The 24264-nt window shown below is 47.0% G+C and overlaps 1 protein-coding gene across 10 annotated transcripts in view; it reads left to right on the top strand.

The window, feature by feature from the left end:
- The window catches only part of CDK5RAP2 (CDK5 regulatory subunit associated protein 2), a 182358-nt gene that overhangs the window by 120484 nt on the left and 37610 nt on the right, over positions 1-24264 (top strand). For 9 of the 10 annotated variants that reach the window (XM_022578895.2, XM_089913670.1, XM_089913673.1 and 6 more), the window contains 3 exons: positions 10000-10210; positions 18310-18886; positions 21461-21693. In XM_022578895.2, the coding sequence (XP_022434603.1) occupies positions 10000-10210; positions 18310-18886; positions 21461-21693 (1021 nt within the window). Of the gene's footprint in view, positions 1-9999; positions 10211-11212; positions 11222-13998; positions 14128-18309; positions 18887-21460; positions 21694-24264 lie in introns of all 10 variants that reach the window. The other variant, XM_089913676.1, reaches the window with a different exon arrangement.

Genomic DNA, 24264 nt, shown 5'->3' with positions numbered 1-24264 from the left:
GAATGTACCAAAGTTTACATAATTTTCCCCTGTTGATGGACCTTTACTTTTGCCAGTTGCAGTAAAACTGGAATGACCTGACTTTAGGGGTAGGGACGAGAACCTAGGTTTTATTTTGTATGGACTTTGTGTCTTAGAGGTACCGTTCTGTGGGCTTTGTCTACATTCTCTTATCCTTACAACACGCGGCAAAGGTGAGGAAGCCAGGTCCCGAGTGCCCATGGTCAGCCAGCTGTGAGGGGCCTGACTGCACAGCCGTGCCCTTTCCCTGGGTCAGGCTCCTGTCTAGCCTGTGCTGGCCCGAGTGGTAGGGTCTGGTTTTGGTGGGTGAATGCCTGCATTTTGCTTCAGTCAAGATCCTTTCTCTAGATGCTTCTCCTCAGATACCATCAAATATGCCAGATTGTGAAAAACCAGACTCTCCTGGCAATGTTTGATCGGACCTTTTACTAAAACCCTCCTGGGGAGGAGGTTGGGATTGAGGGACCCCATAGCAGGGAGATGGGAGCGGCTTGGGAGAGAAGGAGAGAGGTCGTGTTTGTGGTAGGGCTCCAGCGACTGGTCTCCTTGTTTCTGATGGGTGTTTTGTCTCTGAGAAATCAGCTGTGCACACTGCTTCATAGCATCAGAATGGAGAATTAAGTTTATTTTCTGACCAGTAAATTACCGCTTTTGTGCATACCAAAGAGAGTTAGATATATCATTAGCAAAATTGCTTTTGATTGTTTTAAATTATGCACCAAAACTGTAATTTCTAGAAAAGGGTTTTCTAAAGATATCAGTAGAGACCAAAAAAAAAAAAAAAAAAAAGACACTGCCATTATATTAACAGTACTGGATATGCAGATTTGTGCAATTTGGCTAGAATAGAGATGCTCTCATCTGCCCCAGCTAGTCTAGTTTGTACCTGTGTATTAGGAAAACTAGATGTTTTGTGTGTGCATGTGTTTTTTTCCCCCTGCTATCTGTGAGGGAGATAGCATCCTATATTCAGGAAAATTGGATAATCAAATGAACTTAATTTCCCCAAATATATTGAAAAAAATTTTCCATTTGGAATTATCTTCCTGCTGGTATCTTCAAAAGGAAGGCTACTGTGTTTATTTTTTTTAGCATCTGCTATATATGCCAGGATTGTGCTAGATATTCTATTCATGTATCATCACAGTTAATCTTCTCACCAAGCATATTAGTTAGGTAGGTATTACCTACATTTTGCATGTGAAGAAATATAAGCTCTGAAAGGCTCAGAAAATTGTCCAGAGTGACTCAGCCGTTGAGAGGAGTAGCAGGGGCGTAAAGTGGAGTCTGGTTTTAGAGGCAGACAGGGATATTGTAACCCCACCTTTCTCAGGAAGGGAGGAGCTCTCTTACCACCCGTTTGGCCTCCGGTCTATGCAACGTAGAAGAAAATTTAATGGTCTTCTCTGTGGTCTTTGGTTAGTCAGGGAATCGGTAATCCTTGAGCTTAGGCTAGAACTGTGGCATCCTGTTAAAAAGAACATCTTTGCAGCCCAGGGGCGAAACAGGGAGACGGGACATACTTCTGGTTGAGTTACAGAGGCGAGATCCTGGGCTGTACAGATATACCCATGATTGCATTGGGCCTCGCCGCTCACCTGCTCTGAGTCCTTGGGTCAGTCACCTGACTTTCAGTGGCTCCAAGGGGATCATTGTGACCTGGCACCCGGGGCTGGCGTGCTGGCTCGGTGAGGCAGTGTGTGGCGAGTGCCTCGGGCCGTGTCCGTGGTAGGAGCTCAGGGTATGTGCATTCCTGTCCCCCTTCCGTCCCCAAGTGAGAAGTTCCAGGATGCCATCTTTAATAAGGTGGTAGGTGGGATTCTGTTCGGCATCCATAAGGTAGCATTTTGTGTGGTGTTATTTTGGAAGCGGCGTTAGGGTGACTGACGGCAGCCTTCCAGCCTGAAATTGGCTTTGGCATTTGTGCACTTGCAGCTATCTTCTCTGCTGCCATATGACACACAGATTTGGATCCAAGAATAGAGATTGGTGGAGTCTGAGGACCAAGCAAGTGACTTATTTTCCAGCCCTTTTTGATGAGGCGTCCACCTCCTCCCGAGTGGTCCCTGACACCACTGCAGACTGTTCTTGTCCTTGAACCTGTTCTCTCCTCTTGCATGGAATTTCAGGGCAGAAAGGCTCTCACTTTTCTTAACTGGGCAGTAGAGGTTGAAGAGCTAGCCTGAGGCTCAGCTCTCCAGCCTTCTTATTGTATGATACTGGGCTGGTTGTTTGACATCTCAGTTCTTCATCTGGAGAAAATAGGTATAATAACTTCTGTAATCCTCTGAGCTCTGGGAATGCATAGTTCACCCGAGGATTACGGGAGTACATGCTTGAAAGCATTTGACATCCTAGAACGTGCAACAAGGGCTCCTTCTTCTTCTTTACTTCTTGAGAGGCTTTGCTGATTTCCTCCTTTCCAGGGTCCCAACCATTATCGACTACAATCAATTTTAGAACATAACCTTATCCCAGGCAGAAGCCCCGAGCCCATTAGCAGTCACTTACTATTTCCCCCAGCTGCACACCCCTAGCTGAAGGCAGCCACTAAGCTTTTTTCTGTCTTTATAGATTTGCCTGCCCTGGATATTTCATATAAATGGAATCACGTAGTCTGTGAACTTTGGTGACTGGCTTTTTCCACTTAGCATAACGTTTTCCAGGTTCGTTCGTGCTGTAGCAGGTATCTGTCGTTCATTTCTTTTTATGGCCCAGTGATAGCCCGCTGTTTGGATACCACATTTTATTTATCCATTCATTAGTTGATGGACATTTGGGCAGTTGCTACCTTTCGGATATTATGAATAATGTTGCTGTGAACATTCATGTACAAGTTTTTGTGTGTACCTGTGTTTTTATTTCTCCGGGGTATAGATCTAGGAGTGGAATTGCTAGGTCATGTAGTAATTCTGTTTAACGGTTTGAGGAACTGCCAGACTCTTTTCTAAAGTGGCTGCAGCTAGTTTCCAGAAGTTTTCACCAGCATGTGAGCGCTCCAATTCCGCCGCATCCTCACCAGCAGTTGTGATTATCTTTTCGATTATAGCCATCCTAATGGGTAGGGAGCGGTGGTATTTCATTATGATTTGATTTGCATTTCCCTGATGATGAATGATTTGAACATCTTTTCATGTGCTTATTGACCATATGTATATCTCCTTTTGAGAAATGTCTTTCAGATCCTTTGCCCATCTTTTAACTGAGTTATTTGTGTTTGTTTATTTATTTATTTATGGCTGCGTTGGGTCTTTGTTGCTGCAGGCAAGCTTTCTCTAGTTGCAGCGAGGGGGTGCTACTCTTCATTGCAATGCGCGGGCTTCTCATTGCGGTGGCTTCTCTTGTTGCAGAGCACAGGCTCTAGGCACGCGGACTTCAGTAGTTGTGGCACATGGGCTCAGTAGTTGTGGCTTGCAGGCTCTAGAGCTCAGGCTCAGTAGTGGTGGCGCACGGGCTCAGTTGCTCCACGGCATGTGGGATCTTCCCGGACTAGGGATCGAACCTGTGTCCCCTGCACTGGCAGGCGGATTCTTAACCACTGCACCACCAGGGAAGTCCTAGGCCTCTTAAGTTATTATTTGTATGTTCATTCCACAAATAGATGTTGAGCACCTACTATATTACTAGTTCTTGTGCTCAAAGCTGTGGATAGAGTATGAATAAGAGATGCAGAATCCATGAATTCTAAAGCTTATAGGCTGGTGCAGAAGATAGACAAAGAACAAGTAATTGCATAGGCATTTAATTATTATGGTCCTAATCTTTTTCTGAGGAGAATTCTGAGGGGGCAGTGAGTATATAACAGGGAAATCAAGGCCCGTTCTCCTGAGGAAGGAACATTTGATCTGAGTCCTAATGAATGTGTTGGGATTAGTGGGAGAGGTGGGGGTGGGCAAGAAAAAGTATTCTAGGCAGAGGAGATAGCATATGCCAAGGTCCTGAGGAGGAAGGAACAAAGCATTCTGAGGAACTGATAGGAGGTCTCTGTGGCTGCAGGTTGGGGGCTGGGGAGGGGCAGTAACTCAGGCTGTAATAGTGCACAACATGTGGGCTGTGGTAAAGACTGTGACCTTGGCCATACGAGAACTGGGGAACAATTAAAATAGTTTTAAGCAGGAGCGGGGGTGTGTTGCCTGTTTTGGTGCAGTATGGCAAGTGGGTTAGAAAGGGCAAGAATGAGTGTGGGGAGACACCTCAGGAGGCTGTTTCTGTGGCCTGGATGATAGCTCACAGCATCTTGGAGTTGGGGGGTGGCCGCGGAGGATGAGAAGCGACAGAAGAATTCATAGACACTTTGGGAGTTGGAGTTAGTGGAACCTGGTGAGTGATGCAATTGGGCGAGGTGCACAAAGGGAATTTTATTTTATTTTATTTTATTTCTTATCATCCCCCCACCCCCATCACCCCCCTGCTTTCCCCCCTTGGTGTCCATACGTTTGTTCTCTACGTCTGTGTCTCAATTTCTGCCCTGCAAACCGGTTCGTCTGTACCATTTTTCTAGGTTCCACATATATGTGCTGACATACGATACTTGTTTTTCTCTTGCTGACTTACTTCACTCTGTATGGCAGTCTCTAGATCCATCCATGTCTCTACAAATAACCCAATTTTGTTCCTTTTTATGGCTGAGTAATATTCCATTGTGTATATGTACCACATCTTCTTTATCCATTCGTCTGTCGTTGGGTATTTAGGTTGCTTCCATGACCTCGCCGTTGTAAATGGTGCTGCAATGAACATTGGGGTGCATGTGTCTTTTTGAATTATGGTTTTCTCTGGGTATATGCCCAGTAGTGGGATTGCTGGATCATATGGTAATGCTATTTTTAGTTTCTTAAGGAACCTCCATACTGTTCTCCATAGTGGCTGTATCAGTTTACATTCCCACCAACAGTGCAAGAGGGTTCCCTTTTCTCCACACCCTCTCCAGCATTTGTTGTTTGTAGATTTTCTGATGATGCCCATTCTAACTGGTGTGAGGTGATACTTCATTGTAGTTTTGATTTCCATTTCTCTAATAATTAGTGATGTTGAGCAGCTTTTCATGTGCTTCTTGGCCATCTGTATGTCTTTTTTGGAGAAATGGCTATTTAGGTGTTCTGCCCATTTTGGGATTGGGTTGTTTGTTTTTTTAATATTGAGCTGCATGAGCTGTTTATATATTTTGGAGATTAATCCTTTGTCCGTTGATTTCGTTTGCAAATATTTTCTCCCATTCTGAGGGCTGTCTTTTCGTCTTGTTTATGGTTTCCTTTGCTGTGCAAAAGCTTTTAAGTTTCATTAGGTCCATTTGTTTATTTTTGTTTTTATTTCCATTACTCTAGGAGGTGGATCAAAAAAGATCTTGCTGTGATTTATGTCAAAGAGTGTTCTTCCTATGTTTTCCTCTAAGAGTTTTATAGTATCCGGTCTTACATTTAGGTCTCTAATCCATTTCGAGTTTATTTTTGTGTATGGTGTTAGGGAGTGTTCTAATTTCATTCTTTTACATGTAGCTGTCCAGTTTTCCCAGCACCCACTTATTGAAGAGACTGCCTTTTCTCCGTTGCATATCCTTGCCTCCTTTGTCATAGATTAGTTGACCATAGGTGCGTGGCCTTATCTCTGGGCTTTCTATCTTGTTCCTTTGACCTATGTTTCTGTTTTTATGCCAGTACCATATTGTCTTGAGTACTGTAGCTTTGTAGTATAGTCTGAAGTCAGGGAGTCTGATTCCTCCAGCTCTGTTTTTTTCCCTCAAGACTGTTTTGACTATTCGGGGTCTTTTGTGTCTCCAAACAAATTTTAAGATTTTTTTGTTCTAGTTCCATAAAAAATGCCATTGGTAATTTGATAGGGATTGCATTGAATCTGTAGATTGCTTTGGGTAGTATAGTCATTTTCAAAATATTGATTCTTCCATTCCAAGAACATGGTATATCTCTCCATCAGTTGGTATCGTCTTTAATTTCTTTCATCAGTGTCTCATAGTTTTCTGCATACAGGTCTTTTGTCTCCCTAGGTAGGTTTATTCCTAGGTATTTTATTCTTTTTGTTGCAGTGGTAAATGGGAGTGTTTCCTTAATTTCTCTTTCAGATTTTTCATCATTAGTGTATAGGAATGCATGAGATTTCTGTGCATTAATTTTGTATCCTGCAACTTTACCAAATTCATTGATTGGTTCTAGTAGTTTTCTGGTGGCATCTTTAGGATTCTCTATGTATAGTATCATGTCATCTGCAAACAGTGACAGTTTTACTTCTTCTTCTCCAACTTGTATTCCTTTTATTTCTTTTTCTTCTCTGATTGCCGTGGCTAGGATGTCCAAAACTATGTTGAATAATAGTGGTGAGAGTGGACATCCTTGTCTTGTTCCTGATCTTAGAGGAAATGCTTTCAGTTTTTCACCATTGAGAATGATGCTTGCTGTGGGTTTGTCGTATATGGCCTTTATTCGGTTGAGGTAGGTTCCCTCTATGCCCACTTTCTGGAGAGTTTCTACCATAAATGGGTGTTGAATTTTGTCAAAAGCTTTTTCTTCATCTATTGAGATGATCATATGGTTTTTCTCCTTCAATTTGTTAATATGGTTTATCACATTGATTGATTTATGTATATTGAAGAATCCTTGCATCCCTGGGATAAATCCCACTTGATCATGGTGTATGATCCTTTTAATGTGTTGTTGGATTCTGTTTGCTAGTATTTTGTTGAGGATTTTTGCATCTGTATTCATCAGTGATATTGGTCTGTAATTTTCTTTTTTTGTAGTATCTTTGTCTGGTTTTGGTATCAGGGTGATGGTGGCCTCATAGAATGAGTTTGGGAGTGTTCCTCCCTCTGCAGTTTTTTGGAAGAGTTTGAGAAGGATGGGTGTTAGCTCTTCTCTAAATGTTTGATAGAATTCACCTGTGAAGCCATCTGATCCTGGACTTTTGTTTGTTGGAAGATTTTTAATTACAGTTTCAATTTCATTACTTGTGATTGGTCTGTTCATATTTTCTATTTCTTCCTGGTTCAGTCTTGGAAGGTTATACCTTTCTAAGAATTTGTCCATTTCTTCCAGGTTGTCCATTTTATTGGCATAGAGTTGCTTGTAGTGGTCTCTTAGGATGCTTTGTATTTCTGCAGTGTCTGTTGTAACTTCTCCTTTTTCATTTCTAGTTTTATTGATTTGAGCCCTCTCCCTCTTTTTCTTGATGAGTCTGGCTAATGGTTTATCAATTTTGTTTATCTTCTCAAAGAACCATCTTTTAGTTTTCTTGATCCTTGCTATTGTTTTCTTTGTTTCTATTTCATTTATTTCTGCTCTGATCTTTATGATTTCTTTTCCTTCTGCTAACTTTGGGTTTCGTTTGTTCTTCTCTCTCTAGTTCCTTTAGGTGTAAGGTTAGATTGTTTATTTGAGAGTTTTCTTGTTTCTTGAGGTATGCTTGTATAGCTATAAACTTCCCTCTTAGAACTGCTTTTGCTGCATCCCATAGGTTTTAGATCATCGTGTTTTCATTGTCATTTGCCTCTAGGTACTTTTTGATTTCTTCTTTGATTTATTCGTGATCTCTTGGTTATTTAGTAACGTATTATTTAGCCTCCATGTGTTTGACGTTTTTTTCCCTGTAATTCATTTCTAATCTCATAGTGTTGTGATCAGAAAAGATGCTCAATATGACTTCAGTTTTCTTAAATTTGCTGTGGCTTGATTTGTGACCCAAGATGTGATCTATCCTGGAGAATGTTCCATGCGCACTTGAGAAGAAAGTGTAATCTGCTGTTTTTGGGTGGAATGTCCTATAAATATCAATTAAATCTATCTGGTCTATTGTGTCATTTAAAGCTTCTGTTTCCTTATTTATTTTCATTTTGGATGATCTGTCCATTGGTGTAAATGAGGTGTTAAAGTCCCCCACTATTACTGTGTTACTGTTGATTTCCTCTTTTATAGCTGTTAGCAGTTGCCTTATGTATTGAGGTGCTCCTATGTTGGTTGCATATATATTTATAATTGTTATATCTTCTTCTTGGATTGATCCTTTGATCATTATGTAGTGTCCTTCCTTGTCTCTTGTAACATTCTTTATTTTAAAGTCTATTTTATGTGATATGAGTATTGCTACTCCAGCTTTCTTTTGATTTCTATTGGCATGGAGTATCTTTTTCCATCCCCTCACTTTCAGTCTGTATGTATCCCTAGGTCTGAAGTGGGTCTCTTGTAGACAGCATATAGATGGGTCTTGTTTTTGTATCCATTCAGCAAGCCTGTGTCTTTTGGTTGGAACATTTAATCCATTCACGTTTAAGGTAATTATCAATATGTATGTTCCTGTGACCCTTTTCTTAATTGTTTGGGGTTTGTTTTTGTAGGTCCTTTTCTTCTCTTGTGTTTCCCACTTTGAGAAGTTCCTTTAGCATTTGTTGTGGAGCTGGTTTGGCGGTGCTGAATTCTCTTAGCTTTTGCTTGTCTGTAAAGCTTTTGATTTCTCCATCAAATCTGAATGAGATCCTTGCCAGGTAGAGTAATCTTGGTTGTAGGTTCTTCCCTTTCATCACTTTAAGTATATCATGCCACTCCCTTCTGGCTTGTAGAGTTTCTGCTGAGAAATCAGCTCTTAACCTTATGGGAGTTCCCTTGTATGTTATTTGTCGTTTTTCCCTTGCTGCTTTCAATAATTTTTCTTTGTCTTTAATTTTTGCCAGTTTCATTACTATGTGTCTCAGCATGTTTCTCCTTGGGTTTATCCTGTATGGGACTTGCTGCGCTTCCGGGACTTGAGTGGCTATTTCCTTTTCCATGTTAGGGAAGTTTTTGATTATAATCTCTTCAAGTATTTTCCTGGGTCCTTTCTCTCTTCTCCTTTGGGGACCCGTGTAATGTGAATGTTGTTGCGTTTAATGTTGTCCCAGAGGTCTCTTAAGCTGTCTTCATTTCTTATCATTCTTTTTTCTTTATTCTGTTCCGCAGCAGTGAATTCCACCATTCTGTCTTCCAGGTCACTTATTCATTCTTCTGCCTCAGTTATTCTGCTATTGATTTCTCCTAGTGTGGTTTTCATTTCAATTATTGTATTGTTCATCTCTGTTTGTTTGTTCTTTCATTCTTCTAGGTCTTTGTTAAACATTTCTTGCCTCTTCTCCATCTTTGCCTCCATTCTTTTTCCAAGGTCCTGGATCATCTTCACTATCATTGTTCTGAATTCTTTTTCTGGAAGGTTGCCTATCTCCACTTCATTTAGTTGTTTTCCTGGGGTTTTATCTTGTTCCTTCATCTGGTACATAGCGCTCTGCCTTTTCATCTTGTAGTTCTTCTTGCTTCTGCTGTCTGCCCTCTGGTGGATGAGGCTGTCTAAGAGGCTTGTGCAAGTTCCCTCAGGGAATTTTTAAAATGGCTCCCAGTTTTTGTCTGTGCAGCAAGTGGAGGGTGGTCTGATTCACCGAGACAGAGGTCGTCTGAGTGCTGGAGCTGTGGGATGCAGGCCTGGGGTGATAGAATGAAGGAGCCCAGCTTTCAGTTGACTTGGGAGGGCTGGTGGGCCGTCAGAAATGTGTAGGTTGGGCAGGTTCGGAGCTCTGGGCCTGAGAAATAGCCATGGGACCAGGCACCTAGTGGCCCCCGAACAACTTAGTAAGGGGTGGTTCTGGTGGCCTGGCAGGGTGAGAGGCAGATTGACTTAGGCTTAGGAGAGGGTGGGAAGTGAGGAAATAGATAAGGAGCTAGAAAACGTTTCCCAGAAGGTTGTGTGGGGAAAAGGACTGCCGTGTAGGGAGCATCTGGAACGTTCAGAGAGACACGGCCAGGCTTAAGAGAGTGTCAAGGAGGAACAGCTTGGCACTTGTCAGTCAGAGGAGGGACCTGCCAAGACACAGATCTGCAGGCTGGGGGATAAACGGAGGTGCCATTATCTGGACAGGCACTTTGAGTCCTGTTTTATAAGGTTGGCACGAGCGTGTTGACTGTGCGACCAGAGGAAGTGTATTCATTGTCTCCCTGGGTGTACTTTCAGGACGTGAAGAAGTCCCGCTTGCCCATCCTGATAAAAGCATCGCAGTCACTAGGGAGTGTGTGCCAGCTCCCTGCCCCCCAGGAGGTGGTGGCCCAGCAGCAGGGGGAGCTGAAGGAGTTTAAAATTCACAACAAGCAACGTCACCAGAAGTTAATTCTGGCTGAAGCAGTGATGGAGGGGAGGCCAGCACCAGAAAAAGCGCTCCTGAAAGGTAAGCACCAAGGAAACCGTATCCTCTGCGAGAAGATGAACGGCGTGACAGGACGGCCAGAAACGTCAGCCGCGTTGTTTGGAATTGCAATACGTTTGAGTATAAATTTCATGAATTGCAGTGACTAATCTTGACTCTTGACAAATATACAATCGAGGGAACACGGTAAGGAAAGCTCATTTGTTGCTTTCATTTTATTCCAGAGGGGGCAGAGGGGGACTGGTCGTGCTCCCAGGCCTTGTGAGGTCACTGACCCCTTCGCTTGCAGTTGTCTGGGGGCTCCATCTGTGGAGGCCTCAGTCCTCTTTGCAGGGTTCTCTGGATGGCCAGGCCGCAGTTGTTCGGGTTCTTCGGGGCTCATTCTAAACCCTACTGACCTTATGGCTTCTAGAAGTGACCTGCCTCCCTACTCACTTGGAATCTGCTGTCTTTGCTCTCCCGGGAGCTCCCCAAGTAGAGAGCCTTGGGGTTACAGAGTATCAGGGTGAGACTCCTAGACTTGGAGGGAGCACGTCAGTGGGATCCTCTAGCCCGAGACAGTGGTGCTTAAGAGATGTTGCCCCTTTGAGAGTCTGGGGGAGGCTGAGGGCCTTCTCATGCGTGGAGCACCGTCCATCATCTTTAGAGCGCTCTTGACGCCTGATTTTTTTTTTTTTTTTTGCGGTACACGGGCCTGTCACTGTTGTGGCCTCTTCCATTGCGGAGCACAGGCTCCGGACGCGCAGGCTCAGCGGCCATTGCTCACGGGCCCAGCCGCTCCGCGGCATGTGGGATCTTCCCGGACAGGAGCACGAACCCGTGTCCCCTGCATCGGCAGGCGGACTCTCAACCACTGCGCCACCAGGGAAGCCCTTGACTCCTGATTTTGAACTTCTGCTCTAAGCGAATGACAACAGCATGCAATAACAAGAACGGCAACAGTGGTCTTTTATGTATTTATTCGGAAAGGATGTATCAGGTCCTCCTGTGTGCCAGGCACTGGGGCGATAGTGAACAAAAGAGACCGAGTCTGTGTCCAGCTTGTATATCACAGGGGGAGGAAGACAGTAAGCCGTGAGCAGATGTATCATGTGTGAAATGATCGGTGCTGTGGAGGGAGATAAAGCCGGTGAAGGACACGGGTAACGTGGAGCGGGGTTCGGGTTTGCTAAGGTACGTGGAGTCGTAGAGAGCGCCTCCCCGATGAGGCGATATTCGGGCAGAACCAGGAGGAGAAGGGGTCAGGGTGGTGGTAGACCCGCTAGGCCCTCATAGGCAGTCTAGGGCCTTGTCTTTTACTCCGGGTAAGGTTGGAAACGGCCAGAGGGTTTTGAGCAGCGGAGTCACGTGATCTGACTTATGCTTTAAAGCAGGGATTGGCAAACTGTGTCCTGTGGACCAGGCTCGCTGTGGGTTTTTGTAAAGTTTTATGGGCGCGCGGCCCCCTGCATTCATTTGCGCATTGTCTGTGATGCCTTTGCGCTGTGATGCAGGGTTGAGTAGCTGTGATGGAGACCCCGGGGCTTGCAGTCTCAAATACTCGTTATTTGGCTTTTGAAGAAAAGTAGGCAGGCCTCTGCTTTAAAGGATCACTTTTTCAAAAAAAATAATTTTATTTATTTATTCATTTATTTATTTAATTTTGGCTGCGCTTTGGGTCTTCGTTGCTGCGTGTGGGCTTGCTCTAGTTGCAGCGAGCAGGGGCAACTCTTCGTTGCAGTGCACGGGCTTCTCATTGCGGTGGCTTCTCTTGCTGCGGAGCACAGGCTCGAGGCGTGTGGGCTTCAGTAGCTGTGGCACGCGGGCTCAGTAGTTGTGGCGCATGGGCTTTGTTGCTCCACAGCATGTGGGATCTTACCGGACCAGGGCTCGAACCTGTGTCCCCTGCATTGGCAGGCTGATTCTTAACCACTGAGCCACCAGGGAAGTCCTAAAGGATCACTTTTAATGTGAACCATGGGAAGGATGTCATACCCTGAGGTGGAAGGATTGAGGAGAGCCAGGCTCGGAGGGCCTCAGGGGTCTGGTTTGGAACTCTTGAGATGCCTGTTGGAGGAGAGGTCTGGGCCCAGGTCAGCATGTTGCGGTATTTGAAGCTCTGAGGCTTGGAGACAAAGGAGGTAGGTCTGGGAACCGAGCCTGGGCCTGAGAAGGAGCAGCCAGTGGGGTGGGCGGCCCAGGGAGCATGGCCTCCCGAAGCCGAGTGGGGAGCAGATTAGCTGTGTCGGATATGCTAGTGAGACAAGTAAGTCAAGGACTGGGGCTTGGCCTTGGGATTTAGCGTTGGGGGAGTCCTTTGGGGACCTTGAAGGGCGCTGTTTGCATGGAGCGGGCAGGGCTACTGGCGTGGGTTCCGGAGAGAATGGAGGAGAGAAATTGGATACAAGAATAGGCAACTCGGCGGGGGGGGGGGGGGGTTGCCATAGAGGGGTGGAGAGGAGCAGGGCAGTCGAGGGCCACGGTGGCCATGAATCTCGAGGGATTCCATGAATCGGGACGGTGGGTGTCTGCAGGAAGGCGGGTGTTGTCAGTGGTGTAGTCTCACAGCATGAGCTGTGAAGCCGGAGTTTTTAGGGAAGAGAGAGAATGGTCTGGAAGTGTCCTTGAAGAGCAAAGGTGCTCACACATTTCTAGGCCCATAGTACAAGGGAGAGAAGCATCCACTCCTGGGGAGGTTGCAGGAGAAGCAGTGTTTGCTGAGGAAGGGTTGGAGACAGGGGTGGACGATTGCGTCCGAGCGGGGGGTTTTCAGAGCGGTTCAGGCCTGGGAGGTGACTGGGGGCCTCGGCCTGCCCGTGGTGGTAAAATAAAATGAGTGCCCGTTACTTACTGAGCCCCACTGTCCACTTTACATACGTGATCTTGTTGAATCCTTCTAACAGCCTCTGAGGCAGGGACACTGATTATTCCCATTTGATCGTTGAGGCAGCAGTTTCAGAGATAAAGGGACTTGGCTACGGTCACACTGTTACCGACATCCCAACCCGGATCGGAACCAGCCTGCCTGATTTCAGAGCCTTTACTTTTCCTCTGCTGTTTCCGGGAGCCTAGTATATGATACCGTGCGTATGGCTTTTACGATGAGCCGCGTAGCCAGAGGTATTTTCTGTTTAATCTTAGGTTCTCTTTTGGGTTTACCACAGTTGAGGTTTTAAGATAAGTTGGGCTCTGGTAGGATTGCTCTTCCCTCCCTCCTTCCTTTCCCAGCGTCCTTCATCCATCCATCTACCCATCCAGGCACCCATTCACTCATGCAGTGAATGTTCCCCGAGCGCCTGCTGTGTTCCTGGCCTCACGCACAGGGTGTAGGGGAGAGAGAGGAAGAAGATGCAGTCTCCGCCTTCTGAGGGCTCCCTGTCTCCTGGGGCGGGGACCGCGGCCAAGGTGGCTGAGCCGCACCAGGGGCCCTGGCACCTTGCCCAGGGCTTTTGCCATTTGTGCTTAACAATGTTTTGATTTCTTGCTGAGACCCTGGGGTGCCTCAGCCAGGGGCTACTTCTGCAGCTGCCTGGAAGGCCCCGGAGGCCCCTCTTCTTGGGAGAAGCGGGCATGAGTCTATAGAATTCATTTTCTCACTCATGGTTTTAGAAGAGCCTGGACTTAAACCGTTTCAGACAAGCTGCAGTACATTTATGCTTTTTATGTCCTGTTATGGCAGCTCGATAGATTAATTTTATCTTATGAATTGCATTTTGCCTCCCCAGTGTTTTTATTTTCCCTGTGGTATCTTTGTGTTCTTCTTAGTTGCTTGGCTAAGTTTCAGGCCTGTGGTTTTATCTGGTTTTCTTTCTCTTCGTGGATGCCTGTAGCCCAGCCCCTCGTGGGAGCAGCCTACCGGGACCAGGACAGCCTGGGAGAGCAAGAAGGACTCAAAGCCACGCTGTGTGTCTGGAGAGACAAGGAAAGGGACAGGGATCAGCAGGCCAGCTGCGAGACTGGTCAGAATTCCCCCCCTGGCCTCTTGAACAGCTACTTTGTGTCGGGCACCATTTGGGGTGTTTTATACAAAAATTATTACTAAGCCCTGCCACAGCCATCCTAGGGCGTGGTCACTGTTCCCATGTAACACTTGAAGAGGCTGAGGGTTTTGAGAGTCAAGGTATAGTAGGGTGTCGGAGCTTATAGTCCGTTTGTCTGACACTTTTCTACCAGGCAGCGGGCTGGGCTCCGGTGGTTCAGCCTCAGAGGACTCAGGGCCTGCCCTCGGGGGCCTCGCGCTCAGCCAGCCGTCCTCAGCATCCCTGCAGTGCTGGCTGTTGTTAGGTGTGCACGGTTGGCCTCCCGCTGCCCGGGGGTGGGGTGGACGAGGGGCAAGCCTGAGCTGACACCCGGTTTGGGGGTTTGTCAGGTGGGTCAGCGGGAAAGGTACAGAGACATGGGCGAGGCCCCAGGCAAGCTGTATCCTTAGAATTGTGGAGTATCGCAGGCATACAAATAAGCACAAAGAATAATAACAATATTCGTGATCCCATTCAGCCACGAACAGATACTTAACATTTTTTCTTTTACCTTAGATTCTTTTTTCCCCTCTTAATTAAAAAAAAAAAAAAAAATCACCATTAAGGTGGCCCTGATTCACTCTGTAAGAAATCATTGTCTTCAGGATCCTAAATTTGTCATGGGGTGGCCGTGGGGAAAGACAGTCTCTGGGGAAATACTGAGCGGTGGGCCCTGTTCCCAATGGCGTATGCTCCCCAAGGCCTGCAGTCAGTACCCTGAATGCGTGGTCACAGGCTTCCGCGTGTTCTGGGCTTTGAGAAGGAAGCCGCTCCCCCAGATAATCAAGTGCCCTTTAGCTGAATTGTAGGAAGGTCCAGAGCGGCACTGTTTCCTGTAATGTAAATAAATGGTTCTGGGGACATCTTTTGATTTCTCGTTCGTGGTTAGTTGGTTACTAAAGGCTTCTTGACTGATTGGCAGCTTCCCCTTTCCTCTCAAATCCCCATCATTAGTGACCTTTTTTCCTTTTTCTTACTGTGCTTTTGCCTCCGCCTGAATTTCCTCCCTTTAACTGTTGCCCAGCTGATGCCTCATCCTTCTGGTCTCTGCTCGAACGTCACTTTCCAGGGAACGCCTTCCTGAACATTCCCATCAGCCCGCCACGTCTTGGTCTCCTAGCGACTTTGCTCAGTGACTGCCCTCCACGAGGCTGGTACTGCCTGTGATGGCTTCACTGCTGGCTCTTCCTCAGTAGCTCCTGGACAGAAACTTGAGAAATGGATGAAGGGGGCGCCACAGTCATTACTGGCCTTCACATCGAGGGTTGAGGACTGTCTCTTCCTTGTTATGCCCCCCTGAGATGGGCACCCCAGTTGCAGGAGGCGGTGTTCAGACGGTCGGACCACCAGGCTTGGACAGGGGGCTCTGCTGCTTAGTTGCCCTGAACCTTGGGCAAGTTCTTATCTCTAAACCTCAATTTCCTCTTTTGTAAAATGGGGTTACGAGTGACGCCTCACAGGGTTGCTGTGACGATCAAGTGGACAGCATAGGTGAGGAGCTGGGTGCCTGGGCCAGGTCCCAGCACATAGTTATGTGTCCTGACGCCTTGATACACCTGCAGGTTCACACTGTACACTACGGCTTGTAATCCTCCATCTCTCACACCCTCTGTGCAGTGATTTTTTTTAATGAAAAAATCCTCCTTTGGACCTTTATCGAGGGCTGTGGAGCAGAGAATGCAAAGCCGCATCGCCATGCTGATGCTAAGCTGTGAGACTTGCCGTATACTGGCCTGGGAGCCTAGGAGTCAGATCCTCGCCTCTGCGAAGTCACAAATTGCTGTAGGTTATGGACACTTCTCAAGTCAAAATTACGAGTGTCAAGTGTCTGAGTGTGTTTAAGGAGCAGAGTTTAAAGTGGAGGTCTAAGTGTGGACGTGAGGATGAACCTCCCATTCACGATGAGGGGGTTTGTGTGTGTGTGTGCGCGTGCGCGTGTGTGTGTCTAAACAGTCTGTGTCACAAAAGGACGCGTGTACAGGGCTTACATTTGTCTTTGCCTCATGATTACTTAACGAAAGTCATCAAAACTGATCTTTATTCCCATGCGTGAACATCACTTCTTGCCATGAAATTCCATTATCGTGAGGTTGTTATAGCAAAGATATTTCCTTATCTTGGAGTGTGATTCACTGTTGAGATTTCTCCCTCTGTGTCTCTTACACTCGTTCAGCCAGCAGGACTTACTGGGTACCTTCTCTGCTCCAGGTCCCATGCCAGACACTGGAGAAACAGGTGAATGACATGGACCTCAAGAGATGAGTTTTTCTAACAAATTTTGTGCACTAAAAATGCTCTATCAGGAGTGCTTCCTTGAGGTCACGTAGCAGCAGCTTTCTAAAATAGAAAAGTTTATTTTATGGTATTTGCATCGTGAGCAGAGAGACAAGAATGGGCTTAAAGCCACGAGGAGCAGCCACAGAACCCAGAAATTGGAATGTACAGTCTGACAAGGATTTGTATGGGCCTTTCCTTCTGAGAGGTCTCCTAGGTCATCTCATCCAACCCACATTGCTGCCCTGGCAGTGTTTCCCCAAGTCCACAAGCCTTTGTTTGCGAGCCTCCTGTGATAGGCGTCCTCTTCCATCTTTGAACACTTTCAGGGAAGCAAAGGATATTCGTATTAGTTGGTCTCCTTCGCTGCTGTGTGCCAGACACTGTTAGCCTTTTTGCAGGTATTGTCCCATTTGATCCTGAAAACAAAACAGAAGCCTTAGGCTTCGCAGTAATTGATGTTCTCTCCGTTTTGCAAATGAAGCTCCTGAGGCTCAGAGAGGCTAAGTCACTTGCCTAAGGTCACGCAGCTAGTAAGCGGCAGAGCCAGAGTTTGAAACCAGATCCATTGGATTTCAGAGGTGGGTTTTTCTACTATATTCTGCTGCTTCTTAAGTATTCAAGCCACTCCTTGTATTGAGCTGAGCTTTCCCTGGGCAGCAGGCGTTGTGGTATGTGGTTAAGGATAGAAGCTCTAGACTCAGGCCCGACCTTGAAACCTCACAACAAGCACATAAGACATCTCTTTGGGGAAACTGAGGCTCTGGGCAGTGAGTTACTTGCCTAACGCTGTGCAGCCAGCAAGTAGCAAAGCTGGGTATGCGCCCTCTTCTCTTTGGCTGCAAAGCTGCGTATTCTTCCTGCAGTGCCATTCTGCCTCCCACAGGAGTTTGGCCACATACCTGGGGATTTAAACTAGCTGTAAGGAGACATTTCCTGGTAGGATTGTGAGTCAGTGGAACAGCTTGCTACAGGGGCCATCATGGCATCCTCGGAAACTTGTCGATGTGGAAATGAGAGGACGACTCTGATCTGCTGTGGATTTTAGAATCACTGGTTTTTGATGTTCCTTCACTCATTCTCCAGTATTTTTTCAGCCCTTCATTTATACCAGGTCTGGGCTGGGTACTGAACAAGGCACTGAGAATGTGAAGATGTAAGGCCAGTCCCTGCTGGGAAGGAGCTTGCAGTCCAGTGAGGGAGAGAGGAACCCAAGTAACTAAGTGCTGTGTAAATAAATGAATAAGCCAATTGCCAGTCATATGCTAGCACCGAGCACCTGGTACGTCTGTCTCGGGTGTTATGTATAAGGCGCTGTGGAAGCACAGAGGGGAGTGACTGTTTTGCATATCTTGAAGATGGGCTTGCAGAGGGGAGAAAATCAGATCTAGGTGTTGAGGGATGAAGAGTTCACTGAGGAGTTGTTAAGGAGGGAGCCAGGTGTATTCCAGGCAGGGGGAACAGCACATACAAAAGCATGGAGGCGTGAGCAGCCTGGTGTGTGCAGGGAATTATGGTTAATTTAGTAGGGACTCTCCATCGGTGGTGCCAGGGGATGTTCCTGAAAAGGTTGCCTGGAAGTAGATCAAGCAGGGTCTCAGATGCTGTGAGAAGAAGTTTCGATTTAGGTGGGAGTTGGTGGTTATCGTGGTTGAATTCACTTTTTAGAACAGTCGCTCTGAGGAAGAGGAAGGATTGAGAGGGAAGAGGGAAGGCCAAGAGCCAGAGGGGCTTGGTGGGAGGCTCCCGCAGTGGTTTCTGCTTGGCGGTGGCTGTGAGGAAGGACCGAGGGGATGGATTTCAGCAGTGGAGATGGAGACACCAACATAAATGTGTTTTGATTTTCAGACTCCGAAATTTACCTGCCTGATGACCTTGCCATCTTTCCACCATGCAAAGAGAATCCTTCTGAAGACTTTCCAGATTCCACTTCCGTAGCTACATACTTGAGTCCTAAGAGTCAGTTTTCCGCTAAAGTCAGTGTGGTTGAGACCGATCAGCTGGAGAACAGCGATACCTCAAATGATAAAGAAACCTTAAAACAGAAAATCTGTGACTTGGAAACCGAGCTCGAGGTCTACCGGAACTTCATAATGCAGCTTCAAAAGCACTCCCAGTTCAGTGAGGCCGTCATCACAGTTTTGTGTGGGAGAGAAGGGGCCCAGGGCGGCTTGAACAAGTCCAGGGGCAGTACCGACGAAGAAGAAATGACCTTTTCAAGTTTGCACCAAGTACGTTATGTGAAACACATGAAAATCCTCCACCCGCTGGCCCCAGAGATGATTGACAGCAGGGCGCTGGAGAGCCTCAGACTGCAGCTGGTGGACCAGGAATGTGAGCTGCAGAAGGAGCAGAATTTGAACATGGAACTTTCCGGTGAAATCCATAACCTGCAGAATAAGTTCAGAGATCTCTCACCCTCAAGGTACGTCCCACCTGTCTTCTCCCACGTTTAAGCCTGCAGTTCCCCAACTTGCCACTAGATCGGCACCCCCGAGCTAAAAGGGAATGCTGCCCTGTGATGGGGGTCCGGTGTGTGCTGGGGAAGTCTTGAAGGCACCGTTAAGGCAGCTACGCCTGCGGGGAAGTGACATGTGAGGCCACAAGGAACAATGACTGTGCACATACTAGTCTGTGTCTTCTGAAACTGGCCAAGCAGGTTTTGCCCTCCTCAGGTTGGGGACTCGGGGTTAAAGGTTTTATACCAGTCACTTGGTGAGTTATAGTAAGTTTGCCGAATGGCAGTGTTTACCCCTGACCCTGTTAATGGCTTTTACTGTGCGGACGGGGGGTGGGTGGGTGGGTGGGGTGAGGTGGAGGGGTTCGGCGTGGAGAGGGCGGTGCTGAAACTGATGTCCTAGGCAGGGTGGGAGGAAAGTAAATACTGGCCACATCTTTACCCTTCAAGGTCATCTTAGAGAAATAAGCCTTTGTTGAAAGAGAAGAATCCTCAGGCCACGAAGATACGTTTTACAGGCATAGATATATACAGTTTTGCTTCACGAGATTCGACAAACATGGGATCATTTGTAAAGCTGACCTTCACTGGACACTAATTTGAGACAAACACATTGTTTTGAATTGTCAGGAGCCAGAGTGCATGTTTCAAGACCTCCCAGACCGTGTGGTTGAAGGCAGCTGGTATTTAGTGAGAGGCAGTTGGGTCAGACCCCTGGTTAGGCATTTTTCTTACTTAACCCTCACAGTCACCTGAGAACGAGGTGTTCTTTTTTTTTTTTTTTTTTTTTTTTTTTTTGCGGTACGCGGGCCTCTCCCATTGCGGAGCGCAGGCTCAGCAGCCATGGCTCGCGGGCCCAGCCACTCCGCGGCATGTGGGATCTTCCCGGACCAGGGCACGAACCCGTGTCCCCTGCATCGGCAGGCGGACTCTCAACCACTGTGCCACCAGGGAAGCCCAGAATGAGGTGTTCTTAAACTGTGTGTTTGTAGGTGAGGAAACGGGGCCCCAGAGAGGCTGCCGTGACTGAGAAGGTGGCCTGGGAGGGTTCGCAGAGCCAGCTGGTCAGGTCCACGGTACCCTGTGCTGATGCTCGGGCTCTTTCTCGTCCATTAAACCGGCCCCACCTGCAGTGCTGCTGTCACGTGATCTCTCTGTGCTTACGTGGGGTTGAAGGTGGTCGCCAATCATCGTTTCAGGGAACGGGGAACACGGCGAACGGAAGGGTCAGGGTCTCTGGCAAGCCACTCTGTGGCCAGCTTCCTGCACCCACAGTTGGTAAGGAAGACAGCCACGCTTTCCTGAGCTTGCGTTTTTCTCACTGCCGACTAATGCTTGTGGGCTCACATAGGGAAGGACGGATGTGGCATCAGGAGGCGGTGTTGTATGGACAGAGTTGGGTTTGTTTTTGTTTTTTTTTTAACACATTTATTGGAGTATAATTGCTTTACAGTGTTGTGTTAGTCGCTGCTGTGTAACAAAGTGAATCAGCTAAATGTATACATACATCCCCATATCCCCTCCCTCTTGCGTCTCCCTCCTACCCTCCCTGTCCCACCCCTCTAGGTGGTCACAAAGCACCGAGCTGATCTCCCTGTGCTATGTGGCTGCTTCCCACTAGCTATCTGTTTTACATTTGGTAGTGTATATATGTCCATGCCACTCTCTCACTTCGTCCCAGCTTACCCTTGCCCCTCTCCCCGTGTCCTCAGGTCCATTCTCTACGTCTGCGTCTTTATTCCTGTCCTGCCCCTAGGTTCGTCAGAACCATTTTTTTTTTTTTTTTTTAGATTCCATATATATGTGTTAGCATATGGTATTTGATTTTCTTTTTCTGACTTACTTCACTCTGTATGACAGACTCTAGGTCCATCCCCGTCACTGCAAATGACAGAGTTGGGCTTTGAAGGCAGAGCTGTGTTTGAGTGAGAAGTCTTCACTGTTTAACCAACCTGCCATGCCCAAGAGTCAGTTTCCTCTCCTGTAAACGGGGTGTTCATACAGTTGTTGCGAGATTGAGAGGAACAGATAACTTATAAAAAAAACACTTAATTCAGTGGCTGACAGGCCGTAGACCCTCCATAAATGGTAGTTAGGGTTATGATTATCCTCTGACCTTTCACGTGAGAGGATAGAGTCCTGTTTTCGTTTTCCTGCCTTACAGTTTCTTTTCTGTCCTTCGTGAGAATTTGTGCTGGGTCCCCTGACCCTTGGAGCACTCGTTTCTACAATTCAGACTAGTATTTTTGAAGAGTGAGTGGAAACTAATTGTTCTCCTGAGTCCTTGCCAATCTGTACTTTAATTGGGGGCTTCGTAAGGTTAAAAATATTGCAGAACAACCTTTGTTCCAGCATTTGTTGGCTGTTTTGAAATCGAAGGAGGAGTGACCTTGTACAGTTGCAATTTTTCTAAAAGTATAGATACTTGCATAGCTGCAGGCTTTTCAAAATTGTGCTCTGTCATTTCTCCAATTAGTGTTAAAGTCGTGGAAATTCAATTCTAAAACGGTCCAAGCATTTTCTTTTCCCTCCTTTTATCAGATATGATTCGTTAGTTCAGGCCCAAGCCAGGGAGCTCTCCCTTCAACGACAGCAGATTAAGGACAGCCACGGCATCTGTGTCGTTTATCGTCGGCACATGAATGCCACGATCAAGGCCTTTGAGGAGCTGCTGCAGGCCAGCGACATGGATTGCCGTGTGGCCGAGGGTTTCCAGGAGCAGCTGAATCAGTGCGCGGAGCTGCTGAAGCAGTTGGAAAATCTGTTTCTCAAGGGTAAGTGGGGCGAGGGACTGCGGATCTTAAGACCCATCAGGAATTGATCCAGGACTTCTTGGAGGGGCCCAGGAGGAACGGACTCCTTGGCCTCTCCTTCCGCCCCTCTGCCCTGATGAGATGATGGCAGAGCCCCACTGGCCGCTGCTTCCTCCTGGTGACCACTTCCGCGTGGTTGGCAGTCTGCAGTGTTCCAAACCTGGGGTCCAGTGGAGGGGCCTCGGGGGCCAGGCTGGTGAGGCGTGGCCACGTGGTTGCCAGTTCCTCCAAATTTTCAAGAGAAGATGGAAACCGGGGTTTGGCAGGTAAAGACTTGTGGATTTTAAATGTTGGCAGCAACAAACAAAACAAACAAACAAGAAAACCCAAACTTTCATTGGTTAACAACATAGTCAAGGGTCAGAGGTGGTCAGAGAAAGGATGAAAGAAAACCTTTGCTACATGCTAGGTACTTGAATAGATGTTATCGCATTCCAATTAAAAAGTAATAATTTGCATTTTCTTTGAGATCTCAACAAAGATCTCCCTTATACCGTCATCCAGCTTCATCCGTTTTGCCATGTTTGCTCTCTCATTCTCTTTTTCTCTCTAGATAGACACACACACACACACACACACACACACACACACACACACACACACACACACACACACACACACACACACACACACACTACTGATAAGAGTGGTTGCGGTTGCTCCTTCTTCCTTGGGGAATCTCGTCCTCCCTTGGCTCCTAAGAGGACACTGTTCGGAGTCAGTACTCCCGCCCACCCCACTGGCTGCCCCTTTGAAGCCCTGCCTTCGGCGCCAGTTCCAGATCTGAGTGGGTTTCCCCCTCCCTGCCGCCACGGCTCCAGCTGGCTGCCGTCACCTCGCCTGGGTGGTTGCGGTCCTCTCCTCTGGCCTCTGTGCTTCCACCCTTGTCCCACAGCGGTCCGTTTTCACTGTAGCCAGAGTGGCCTTTACAAAGTGTAAGTCAGGTCATGACCGCTCTCTGCTCAGCATCAAAGGCTTTCCTTTGTGAGTCATGAGGGTCAAGTTAAATCATGGACGTGAGGCCTTGGCAGAGTGCGTGGCTCGGTGCATGGCCCTGGAGTCCTGAGTGCTTACTCGTATCTCTACTTGTGAGCCTGGGGGCTTCATCCTCAGAACAACTTGATTTATGTGAGGAACTTGGCCTTAACAGAGGGAGGTCAGTTGCTCAAAGTCACAACTGACATGGCAGAACCTGGATTTGACCTCAGTCTTCATGCCTTCATACATCCACACAGATGGGTCACGAGGGTCCACGTGTGTTCAGTGTGATGCCAAGATAGAACATGGGGGTAGTTTGGCCTTCTGGGCTCAGGGAATGTTTTTCCTCCATTTTTAAGAAGGGCCCAGCCGCTTAGGTGCGTCGCAGGCTGATTTTCTAGTACCAGCTCCCGGGACCTCTGACACAGGAGCACTTGACTTTTTCCAGCTTTACGAAATCTACTTTTATTCTGGCTAAGGTTTTCCAAATGAGCTAGTTTCCATTTTATTATTGGAGGGATAAGTGGGTCCTCAAGAGAGAGCTGTGTCTTCCCAGCCCGAGGCATTTTCCATCTGTCTCTTTTCTTCCTACAGGCCCTCAACCTGGGAGTGGGAGGCTGAGAGAGACTGCCTCTGGCACCAGGTGCCCTCCCTCCCTCATCCACCCGCCTCCCCTTGATTTATTTTTTTAGTTATTTACCATGACAGACCCAAGGAGATCTCACTTCTTGTTTCCTATGGGTCTGGAAGCAGAAGCATTTCGGGCTTAGCAGACAACACAAACACAGAACTTAATTCTCTTCTACAAAAGGCATAGAAGTCTCAGGAGCCTCACTACAGCAGCTCTTTTTCTTAGAGAATAAAATGTAACAGAGGCGGGTCTTTCTGGGATGCCATCTGAAGAGTCTGGCTCCTGAATTATGAAATGAGCTTACCATAAAGTAATTTTATATTTGAGGTAGTTGCGTAGCATGAGTTCTTAAAAAATTTAAATGTAGCCCTTTTTTTTTTATTAATACAAAACGGTACATGTTTATTGTGGGATAGCAGATGAGCGAATACTCCCATAATTTTATCATTTATACAGCAAAACATGAACACCCTGGAGTGTATACTTTCCAGACCTTTTTTATACATATGTGTATTTTTGGTGGAAGTAGGACGCTTTGCAACCTCTCCCTTTGTTCAATTATAGATAATAAATGTTAATCTACGTTGTAGGTTTTAGTGGTTGCAGAGCATTCTTTTGTATGAATGTACCATAATTAATCATTCCCCATTAGATGGATATTTAGTTCGTTTCCAGTTTGGGGCTATGATAAAGGACAGTGGATTGGAATCTTTGTGCGTATCCTTGCTATTTCTTTAATGATTTTTTTTTTTTTTTTGCGGTACGTGGGCCTCTCACCGCTGTGACCCCTCCCACTGCAGAGCACAGGCTCCGGACGCGCAGGATCAGCGGCCACGGCTCACGGGCCCAGCCGCTCCGCGGCATGTGGGATCTTCCCGGACCGGGGCACGAACCCGTGTCCCCTGCATCGGCAGGCGGACTCT

The sequence above is a fragment of the Delphinapterus leucas genome, chromosome 6, assembly GCF_059928025.1.
Source record: "Delphinapterus leucas isolate spDelLeu-1000000601 "Yukka" chromosome 6, BTC_Dleu_Yukka2, whole genome shotgun sequence".
Lineage (NCBI taxonomy): Eukaryota > Metazoa > Chordata > Mammalia > Artiodactyla > Monodontidae > Delphinapterus > Delphinapterus leucas.
Note: the sequence above shows the minus strand (reverse complement) of the source record. Positions and strands in the feature narration are given on the sequence as shown.